Source organism: Crassostrea angulata, chromosome 2 (genome assembly GCF_025612915.1).
Source record: "Crassostrea angulata isolate pt1a10 chromosome 2, ASM2561291v2, whole genome shotgun sequence".
NCBI lineage: Eukaryota > Metazoa > Mollusca > Bivalvia > Ostreida > Ostreidae > Magallana > Magallana angulata.
Window position 1 is genome coordinate 31,749,920 of NC_069112.1, and position 11,997 is coordinate 31,761,916.

The window sequence follows — 11,997 nt, forward strand, 5'->3', positions numbered from 1 at the left end:
TTTTTTTAAGTTACTGTTGTTCAAAAACTTCTGTAAAATAAATAAGCAATTTAAAAATGTGTCTGAAAATGAGTCCACTTGAGGATAATGTGGTTCAAATATTAACGAAAAAAAGAAAGAAAAACAAATTATGTGTTCTGTTAATGAGGATCTTAAACATCACTTTAGCATTGCTGTATTGTGTATCGCAGCAATAGTAAACATTCTGCGACGAATAATTTCTTTGATCACTGTAAGAATTATTGAAAAAAAAATTGGAGTGTTTTAATGAATTTTTTTTGTGGTTATTTCAAAATCATTTAAAACATGGCAATAAAGAGAATAATTTAGGGTCATCTAGTTCGTGAACTCGACACCTGAAATCTTCTGTAAACCTGTTGGGTCCACTCTAATTTGATCGCAAAATGAATATTGAAACTCTGCTGTTATGTCTCATTGTCTGTATGGCAGGTTCAGTAAGAAGCTCAAGAAATCAAATGTTCTTTGCAGAAAAAATGTTGGAAAACAAAGCTGTCATGAGTAATTTAATAACGAAACTCCATAACATATCGCCAACTCAGTGTTCGTATATTTGTCTACAGCAGAAATGCGAGTGTTTTGGGTTCGAATCCAATACTAAAACATGCCGTATTCACGCGTTCTGTAGACTATATAGCACGTCTGTTGATGAAGCTGGATGGAAATACTATCGAACAGGTCAGTGCTGTAATTTTTCGTTTGTGCAAATACTTTATTTCGCCGTATTTTTTCATTATAGCAAATGTAATTTTACATGATATTTTAAAATAGATATTATAATAGTCGCAAAAAAACATACATGTAGCAGCAATGCTTTTTCAAAAAGAGGCTTTGTTTCATTTTTTTTCTTTTGGAGTAGTATGATTCTATCACATATTTTTTCCAACTTCAAAAAAGTAATATTTTACAAAAACAGCCAACCTTTACAAGTAACAATAATGGATTAGACTTGTAGTCGCAAAATCAATTCATGAAAGTATCAGTTCCTTAGACATTCTCCAGATTTAAAAAAAAAAAGAATTCTAAAAATCAGTGTGTAATTGTAGAAATTAAATGCTTAAGATATTATGCCGGAGATGACAACCGTCTATGATGTACTAGAAAATGAAACTTTAAAAGGTAATTTAAAGGATTTTAGCTTCAAATAAGGCAATATATACGTCTTTTGGAATAATTTTCAAAAATATTAAAGGTTTTTAAAAGAACCTGCAAGGCAGTTTATCTACGTAGAAGTAAAATGATTGAATAAAACCGTCAAGAAAATTAAAAAAAAAAACCCATTATGCATATTTTGTTTTAAGCTAAGGCGTTCATCGTAGATACATTCACAACATTTTATTAAAGAGAGACATCTGCAATCATACGACGCTGATCGGTTTAAAATTCTTTGATATATGTAGACGTTGTTCGCACCTGTGATCGACTGGTAGAACATTTTAAATTATAAAGAATAGAATATCAACTAGATACAATCTTGTTACGAGTAACGAGTAGGTCTTCCTTGTGATTTCTGTTTTAAATGATACCATGAATATATGATACAGTTTCAGAATTACCCCCTACTTTCAGATAAGGTATAAAAATTCCTTATAACCACAGGATGAATATCTGCCATTCAGTCAACTGGCGGGTGACTGAAAGGTAACTGAAATGTGAATGAATGGCATATTTGTGCCATTCACTCACCTTTCCAGACCATTCAGTTATCATTCAGTTGACTTAATGGCAGAGCTTCATGCTGTGAACGTCATAATTGACTTATAATTATACTTAGATTATACTGTGAAAAGTCGCTATTTTTTTTTATTTTTTTTTTTTTTTTGATAAAATTAAATTGGAAATAAGTAAATTATATAATTTTATCATTATCATTCAAATATAAAATCATAAATTTTAACACAATTAATAAAATATTCGACACTCGTGGATTGAATCCGGATCGCCTTGTCACAAGTCCACCACACTAACGACTAAGCTACGTGGACTTTCGCATCATTCTCTAGAATGCGTGGATCGATTTTAAAAACAGATTTCATATTACGAATTTTGAGAGCGTCTCTATCGAGTAAAAGCATAAAAAATTTAAAGTCAAAAAATTTGAAAAATCACCATTTGTCATTTCCTTCCGGTGACGACCGGAAGTGACGGCGAATGATACGCGAAGAGCACTGCGGCCGTAAACTATCTACCATCTCTGAAACTTTTGAAGTTCTATATTCAATATTGTTGGAAAAAAAATCGTCAACACGCTTAATCATAACATTTCTAATATTACGGTAGTGGAAGTGACGATCAAAAAAATCTCGTGTAATTTTCCATTGTTAAATCGTATCAAAATATATAGCATATAAATAATTTGATTTGGCCTTGTTTAATGCAATTAAAATATTTACAAAATGAAATATTAGCTTAAATGTTCGTGTGTATAGATTGTATGTAAGTATTCTTCTTCTGTTTTTACTTTGTTTAAATGCTTAACTGTGATATTTTCGTGAATAGGGTCAATATATAAAATTCTAGTATAACAAAGATACTTGTCTCGTCATTGTAGTTGAAGGTAACTGACGATGACCTTTAAATATATCGAATTTACCTTCATCGAAAAAAAGTTTTTTTGCAAATACAGCAATATCAATGAAGTGAAGAATGGTATCCTATATTTGTCAATATTGAATATAAATTCCTAATTTGATTTTTGTATTGATATTCTAATTAATGCGTGTTATAATTAAAACTAAATGTCCTCTTTATGAGTTTCTAGCATTTACCAAAGATATAAAACCCGGACTGATGTTGTGCAAAACCAATATTTTTTTTTTTAGAATGGGCTACTTTCATGAGCTCAGAATATTGGTTGGGGCTTAAAGAGGCAACATGGAGTGACGCTGCAGTAAGTCAAAATTGGAGAAAAAAGTTAAACATCAAGTTTTTATCATTTTTTTTCACAAATAACAATATATTATCCCTTGATTCGAGAACCAAGGACCGTTTTAGTATTTTCATTTACATGTTAAACACATAGTTTTCATGAAAATCCACTTTTTGGATAAAACATTCGTAGAATTTTTCAGATTGATTGTTTGTCAAAAGGCGCTAAACTAGTTGAAATTGAATCATCTGCTGAGGATAATTTCATCCTTACTCTTGCCATGGAGCTTACACGTAAGTTCGGCTAAAATTAATAGCATAAAATTATCAATGAAAGAAATGTATAGCAATGTTAAAAAATTCACCTAGATATGCACTTGGTTTGTCACGTGATCAAACTCTGTGAAGCCCGAAGTACATCTCAGAGGATTCATGTAAGGAAACATACTTGCAAATGTAAATATTTCAAAACAGTTCTTAAACTGTATATATTATTTCTTATTCTTCACAACATTATATTTATATATATCGGACAAACATCTATAAACACATGCATCCGTGAATTGTTAATTGACCATTAACAAATCTTTAATGTATGTAGTTGCTCCTTTGTGATTGTTTGGGCGCTTTTTCTGTAGTGCGTCAAAGAAATAAAAAGATGCACTACAATGTGAGAAAAAATCATCCCGTTTAAAAATCATGTTGGGAATATTTCAATATTCCTTTTTCAATTACACTGTCAGGAAACGTTTGGCTGGGAGGCACTGACATGACTGTAGAGGGGAAATGGGTGTGGCAATCTACCGGCACCTTGTTCTCATACAGCGCCTGGGACATGGCTAGAGGACAACCGAATAACTACGCGAACCAGGATTGTCTCAGCCTTTATCGACCATACGGCCTAACTTGGTGTGACGAGAGTTGTGGGGCAAGTTATCAATACATCTGCGAAAGAGAGATAATTACAACTGTGTGAAAAAATCTTATTTTAATATCTAATCAAAATTATGGCTCAGATATTTTTTTCCGGGTTCTGTAGGCATGTATTTTGTTTTACCTTTGAGTTTATTGCAATAAAGAACATATCAAAAGATCATCTTCTGTATGTGTAGAAATGTATCTTTTATCTCATATTTGCAAAATAAACATTAAAAATGTAGTATAATGTACTAATACATTTAAAGAGAGTTATTGTTTAAAACTGTTTATCAGTAACTTTTAGTATGAAATATGGCACTGGGCTTTAATTTTTTCTTCGTGCATTTTATTACATTTGCTAACAAACATGTATTAATTGTAAAAGAAAGTTGTCTGAATGCAATAAAAAGTTCTATTATAATTGTCTTTTTTTTAATATGATTCACGACAAAAAGTAAAACCGCGTTATTTCATCTAACCGTGAAAACCCGATAGTTCTTGTGCATACAACTTGGTAATTAGTTGTGAAATCTATTAGCCGTCAACATTTCTGGTGTAACGCGAGTGCTTACGCTACATTCAAAGTCCGATAATTCAAATTTCTGAATCTACATAGCCGCCCCCCCCCCCCCCCCCCCCCTCTAAATAATTCATAAGTCATCTCTTGGTTTCTACTTTCTTTTCTGAAATCGGGATATAAAACATGAACCGTTCTTACAGCCAGTAAATAATTATATGATAGTTGTTTAGCGAGTTAACAATAAGTATCTTTCTCGTAGGTGGTAATTAGGAGGTTATTACGTTGAATGAATCTATACATTTGATTTATTTGAAAGTAACTCATCTAAAAAAAATGGTGTTACTGTCAACAATAACAAAAAAGAGTTTGTCACGGCCTTCCAAACAAACAAAGCAGATGTTTTTTTTTTTACGATTAAACTAATTTACAATACAAACACGCAATAATAATTTAAGATTTGATAAATGCGTGCCAAACACATACTTCGGTAAATATTTTTGAGGGGCTCGGTCACGATATTTGTCAAGAATTATTTTCCCCTATTTTTAATGTTTACAATGTTCCAGTAAGGCATGTAGAGAACTATGTGTAGTATGGTCAAATATCTGCCCCGATTTTAAACAATTTTTAAATAGTATCGTATAAAAAAAAACTTCACAAATCATTGTATGAGGATGCCTGTAACTTTAATCTTGATTTTAGTCATCATTGCTCATTCGCTGTTTATCTATGACGTCATCTAAATGACCTAATTCCCGCAAATTGCAAACAAATGAAATTATTCTAATTTTTGCTCTATATTTTGCATTCGGAGGTATAGAGCGCATGTCTGCTCAAGCGCAATTTTAACATATGTTTTTCTTCAGATAGTTATACACAATATACTAAAAAATGGTACTTTATTAAGACTGTGCGCGATGTTTCCCAATCGAAAAACCACCGGAAAACACACATATTTTTTCTTTTTTTTCCATTTTTATAATCTTGACTGATATCACTCTAGCTCAAAATGTAACAATTTTAGAAGTACGAAGGTTGTTAGAAAATCTCAGACAAATTCGATTGTGAGCGGACACTTTGCATGATATCAACGATTATTTTTCAGATTAAATCTTGACGTATTTTCTTAGAAAAAATATAATGATTTAATTTTTAAATGCGCCATAAAATATGTATCTCAATTACTGTAATAAGATATGCTTCAGGAAGCATATCAGGGTTTTTTTCATATTTTGTACGCATTTTTCGTATTAAAAAATAATAATAGACCATATCTCATGTAACATCACAATAACATCTAAAGGTCATTTTATGTAAGTTGCAAATAAATTAAACAAATTCTGACCGTTTTATCGCTGAATATGGACGGACAACGCTTGACAAATGAGTCAAAAACGCTAACGTCAATGGACTATTTGAGCATTGTGCCGTCATGAAATTTTGTGTGTACGGAGAAAAATGTTCAATGAAGATCAAAGGTTCTTATATGCTGCCATTTGTGTAGCACCAAGGTTTCCAGTTGGAATTACAGAAGTTTATAGATGGAAGAATTTATATTTTGAGCTCTTGCAGCAAACCAAAAATTCATGTGTTTTAATGTTTGAAAGAACTATATATTATATGAGTTGAATTTTGCCCCCATAATTCGCCATTTTTAAAGTGTTTCGGGAATATTAAAATGTTAGGTTATTTTTTCGAGGAGTTGATATAAAATATATTGTTCACCTATTTATTTGATTTATTTGCACTCACTTGCAGTATATGACGTCAGAAGTGACGGTTTTTCTATAATTCAATCAAAATCAGTCAAAAATTGACATTTTTCCTACCTGTAAACGAATGGGATATATAGAGCGCATGCTTGAACAAGGAAAATTTTTTGTCAGTTATTAATTAGTCTTGGCTAGCTACATCTCTGATTAAAATATGTTGTTTGTTCAAGCGTGCGCTCTAGGTTTTTTGAAAGAAAAACTGCTTGAAAACAAGCTGTATTATGCTAAAAATGCAAAAATGGCGGGAAAAGACTGTCTTCATGATACCATATTTCTTAATTGTTGGCACTTGAATCAAAATGAACATAACGCGGGGGTGTTAAGGGAGCATATGGAATCTGAGTTACATGTAATTCCGTGAAATCGCAAATCTTAGTTATTATGTACATATTCAAATATATAAGCAACGAAACGTAGACCAAAAACAAATAGAAAATACTGAAGACAATTTTTGCCAGAAATTAGTTTCTATTACGTAGATTTACACATTGATGACGTCATGACTAAAAGTTAAATGTCGTGTGAATTTGATCGGAAAGCATTGTAAACATATTCAAAATATAACTAATCTAAGAACTCTAATAAAGTATTGTGGTGTGATTTATTGAGAATTGAACATAAGGATACTGGGGGAGATGTTAGTTTTATAAATCATTCGCTAAAAGGTATGTATATTTGCTTTTATTTCTCGGCCAGGCTTTCCTCTGTCGTTGTTTACGATATAAAAATCCGACTAGAACAACACTACCCCGTGTATATTGAACTTGAAATTTTATACGTATCGTTAGTTTGATCAATGCTTAAATTGAAAAGTGCTGCTAGAATCCCATGGTGTGTGTTGTTTTAATGCATTTTGCCGTTTTCCGTGCAAACTTTATAAAAGTTGGGAAGGTTTTACGAGAACCGGATGAATAACTTTTTAATAAGGAAAAACATAGGATTCTAGCAGCAGTTTTGATTAAACTGAGATGTTTTGGCTTCATTTGGTATGTTTATTTTATTTTGGAAACCGCGGGGTAGTATTGTTCTATCTCATTTTATGTTTAGGAATATACGTAAGCTATTTATAGTTGTCACGTGATAATGCACCAATGTGGCAGTGATGTACTACCCGATTTTATTGCACTGACATCTATTTTAAAGGATAATATTAAGTTTTTGATCTTATTTAAAATAATTATTTAATTTCACGATTTTGAATACAACAGTCAAAATAAGACGGCATATTGCCCATATGCTTCCTTAACACCCCCGCGAATGTATAAACATCACATATATATCTGTACAAAGAAAACAAAGATTTACAGATGTTCATTTTAGGGGGCCATTTTAGGCCCTTATCATATATAGTCCTTTGCACTCGTGTACACCCATTATTTTTTTTTTTACTTTTGAATAACACTTTATGAATAAAGAGAATATATGCATACATTTAGTGGAAAAGTTCGTGATTGTATGCTTTATTTACGGGTTAATGTATTTGACACGTGTTTATCAGATATATATATATTCTAGAAAAAAATGATATTTCAGGTATTTCAATTATTTTCACATAAAAATGAATATAAATAGCTTACCTTACATTTTAGCCCCAAACAATAGTAGGGATTTAATTTCAACCACTTTTCCGCCGTTTGTCAAACAATTCATCTAAAAGTTGCAATTGCTACGAACTTTTTTTTTATATATAAATTGGATTTCTATGAAAACTGAATATCAATTTCAATTAAAGCCTCAACCAATAATCTAACCTCATGAAAGTAGTCCATTCTAGTAAATACGTATTTTTTCTATAGTTATACAGCACTTTTTTCAATCAGCTAATTTTATTAAATCCATTTTATGACTTACAATTTAAAAAAAGGTTGATAGCAACGACGCTCCATAAAAAATATCTACTTCCGGGTTCCAGGGTTTTCCTCCTTAGGTACGAAGTATTTCTTTTTTGTTAGTCTGTATACATTTTAAAATCGTCACAAAACATCCTTGCTACGTAAAAAGAGTTAGATTTATTCGAAACGTTTAATATTTCTTTGTTTGAAATTTCATCGACTGATTTTTACAATATGCAGTTTGATTGAATGTATGGGTTTTTATTTTACTTTCGTTTTTAGTATATGACTGTGTACCCGGTATAAGTATTTTTTTTTTAAACACATTATCTATGTATAGTTCATCTTACACATTTAGTATGTTAGAATCAATTAAATTGAATTTTGAAATATTAAATGAATTGGGGCCTACTATGTTTTACTTTTTTTCATTGGAAATGTGCTTAAACAACATTACGGACACTTGTTTGGGAAATAAAGTTAGCTTATATCGTTTTTAATGATATCGATGCAAATGTTTGGGAAATAAAGTTGGCTTTTATCGTTTTCAATGATATCAATGCAAATGTTTGGGAAATAAAGTTGACTTATGTCGTTTTCAATGATATCGATGCAAATTATTTTCTTACCAAGTTATTTAAATCATACCATGATTTTTGTTATTGCACCGTAAAAACCTTTATAAAACATTTATTTAGATGACCTTCTGTTTTTAGTTTTTATCGATTTCTCTTTTTTTTTCAACTGACAACATGTTGATGTTATTTTGTAATGTTTAAAGCACTTTCTTGCAAGAGAAATAATTTGTTAGTTCAATATATTTAAAATTCAGTATAACAAATACATTATGCGATATTTTATGCCATTTTTGTGTATGTTTCTTGATAGTAACATTTCATAAAATACAAATTAAGTTTTAATAGAGGACGAAAATTAAATAAAATAAGACAGTAGTTCATAATATTTACAAACGTAAAGGTTTTCATTCAAAAAATTGTTTTCAAAGCATTATATTTTTATTAAGTACAGATAAAATGGCACATAGTACACGCGAAGATTGGCAGGCGGGAAAGAGTGTCACTGAATGCAACAAGTACATGTTTTTAAACCAACTGTATTGTGACGTCACATTCAGAGTAGGCATCGAAGAGATCAAGGCTCACAAATATGTTCTAGCCAGTAGAAGTAATGTGTTTGAAGCCATGCTATTTGGACCTCTGTCGGAAACCAGTGACGTCATACCTATACCAGATATTGAGCCTGGAATATTTAATGCAATGCTGAGGTCTGAATAAATTAAGATATCTTTACGTTTTGATAATATCAAATGGATTTAATTTTCTTAGTTATTAAAGTATTTGTTTATCACTCCGTTAGATATTTTTATTTTAAGTTTAATATGTATCAAACTGAAGAATATGTTCTTTCTGTTCAACGTTGTTGACAAAATATCAAAATTGGTTAAATATGTTTTTATCATTTTTCAGATTTCTATATTTTGAAGAAGCGGAAATCAACGAAGACTCAGTAACCGGTATTCTCTCTGTTGCGGACATGTATGGCATCACTGAACTAGTAAACAAATGTCAGACTTTCCTTGAAACCCAGATAACAGAGGACAGCATTAATTACATTTTAGAGCTTGCTTCGTTATATAACATGCATGAACTATTTCAGAAATGCCAGAATGTAATATACGAGTCAATGTTTGTTTCGAGAAAGGCTTTTGAATCTCAAAGTTTTCTACGCCTCAACAAACACTGTTTGTGTGAATTGGTTAAATCTGATAGACTGCCTTTGGATGAAAAAACGATATTTGACTCATTGCTACGTTGGGCAAACGCAAGATGTAGTACCGAAAAAGAGAAAGTTGATCCTTTGGAATTGCGTCAGATATTAGGAGATCTTTTGTTTCACATACGATTTCCTGTAATGTCATTTGCGTCATTTAACAAAGACATAGTTCCAATGAAGGTATTGTCTGACGACGAAATAAATGAGATCTCTGGTCTTATTAATGGACGTAGCATAAAAACTTCCCGTTTTAAAAAGAAAGAAAGAAACATTGTTATGAAAATATGCCGAATTCTCGATAAAAGTGCACCATTGGGTGAATGGATTATAAATGGAGGAGAGGATGCTATTGATTTTGAAGCAAACAAGGCATTCCAGCTACACGGAATTTTACTGTTCGGTAGTTCAGGTTCTTATACATACGTTGTAGAAGTTCGAATCTCATCTATATCAGACGGTAACCGCTCTTTGTTACACATTCCTCAAATTACAGTTACAGGGAAGGATCAAATATTTGAAGTAAAATTTGACAAACCATGCCAAATTAATCCAAAGGGGAGATATCAAATTTCTGTTAGAATGAAAGGCCCGACAAGTTTTTGTGGCGATTTTTGTGAATCTTGCACTGATGGTGATTTTATAATTCGATTCTTCAATAGTTCATACACAGGAAATGGGACATGTCCATCCTTCGGACAAATACCTGGACTCTTGTGTTTTATTCCTAAATGACAAATTAAAAAAAATGTTCGTGCAGTTTGAATGCAATCATTTTTTTCTGGTACACCTGTTAATCATTTTCAAATACAAGTTTGAAGTTTTTATATTCCGCATTGAGAGGTTACGATTGTTAATTAAAATGCCCTTAAAACATAATGGTAGACAAGGGCACCGAGAATCACAGTACAGTTAATGTGGTCAATAAAAATATCGGAGAATTTTTGTTATAAAAACACGCATACTTTAGTTCAAGGGGCATGTCCTTTTTTAAAATTAACAAGCATTCTGACAGTCTTACATAAGCGATACACGTCCCCTACCGGTTTGTATTATTATATGAAAGCTTCGAAGCATACATCTATTTCAAAACTATCATAAACGAGATGTTATGCAGAATATAATTTCTTACCGTCTTCTGTACCCCGAATTAACATACCATCTCGATAACTAACCCAAAACCCCAGTCGATTAAATTAACAACACAATCCTTGAAACTTTTTAACAGAACTTATTTGTTTGTTAGACACAATAAAAGGAATGGTAAAAGTAATGCACAATATCATTACTGACTACATGCTTTCCTCGTTTATTCAAAACACACCGAACCCGATAACGAACCCGAACATCTCGAAAATATGTCAACCAGACGTTACAAAAGTGTAAACTTGATCAGTAGTTTGACATTTTGAAGCTGTTCAGCAAATTTTATATTATTCCTCAAACGCATAAAGAAAAAAGAGTGGAAAACTGAAGAGGGACAGACAGACGGACGGACTGACGGACGCAGAGGAAAGCTATAGTCTCCTCCCGTGAAACCGGTAGGGGACTAAAAATTGTCAGTAATATGTATATTTAGTATAAAATAAATGCAATAAGAAAATGTCTGCTCTAGAACTGCGTAAAATAAATGCAAAAAGAAATCTTCTCATTTAGAACAGAAAATAAGAAATAATATCTTTTAAAACAATAAATGGGTCATATCAAAATGATTTTAACATATTCTTAAGTAGCCGGTTGAATTTATTGTCTTACGAATTAGTCAGATATTAAATTTCTTGATAATTTGTTTAATTACCGTGTATTGTTCAAACTTGCAGGGTAATTCTATATGAGAGTACGTACACACTTGCATGGTAAAAAAAAATAAAAATAAAAAATGGAGAGAAAACTGGTTCATCTTTTATCAAGTTTGATAATAGCTAAGAAGGTTTTTACATAGAAACCGATATAAATTAAAAAAAAAAAATGCGAGACATGCACGCATACCATTAAGATATTATCTCTTTACCGACATTATTGCGAAATGAAATGTATACTTCTAGTCGTATATTATAATTAAAATCATGTGCTATATATATTTTTTAAAAAAATTTTACACCTAATCGGTTTTGTCAGTAAATCTAAACATATATAAAAGCAAAATAAGTTAAATCCTTAATTCTCCTTGACATGAAGGCGCATAAGGCTGGTGCTTATCCCCGGTTTCCGTGGTGCTAAGCGGATGAAAGTCATCGAATACCCATGGATGGGGCACCAGTCCATCGCAGGTTAACAT

The 11,997-nt window shown here is 31.5% G+C and overlaps 2 protein-coding genes across 2 annotated transcripts; both read left to right on the forward strand.

The window, feature by feature from the left end:
- Positions 1 to 404: 404 nt before the first annotated feature.
- LOC128174198 (perlucin-like protein) lies at positions 405 to 3,862 on the forward strand. The gene is made up of 4 exons (XM_052839809.1): positions 405 to 696; positions 2,841 to 2,908; positions 3,090 to 3,180; positions 3,630 to 3,862. The coding sequence occupies exons 1-4, from the start codon at positions 405 to 407 to the stop codon at positions 3,860 to 3,862; spliced, it is 684 nt and encodes a 227-aa protein (XP_052695769.1).
- Positions 3,863 to 8,956: 5,094 nt separating this feature from the next.
- Positions 8,957 to 11,165, forward strand: LOC128172293 (BTB/POZ domain-containing protein 3-like). The gene is made up of 2 exons (XM_052838087.1): positions 8,957 to 9,213; positions 9,416 to 11,165. Exons 1-2 carry the CDS (start codon positions 8,963 to 8,965, stop codon positions 10,452 to 10,454), a joined length of 1,290 nt encoding a protein of 429 aa, XP_052694047.1. The 5' UTR covers positions 8,957 to 8,962; the 3' UTR covers positions 10,455 to 11,165.
- Positions 11,166 to 11,997: the final 832 nt, after the last annotated feature.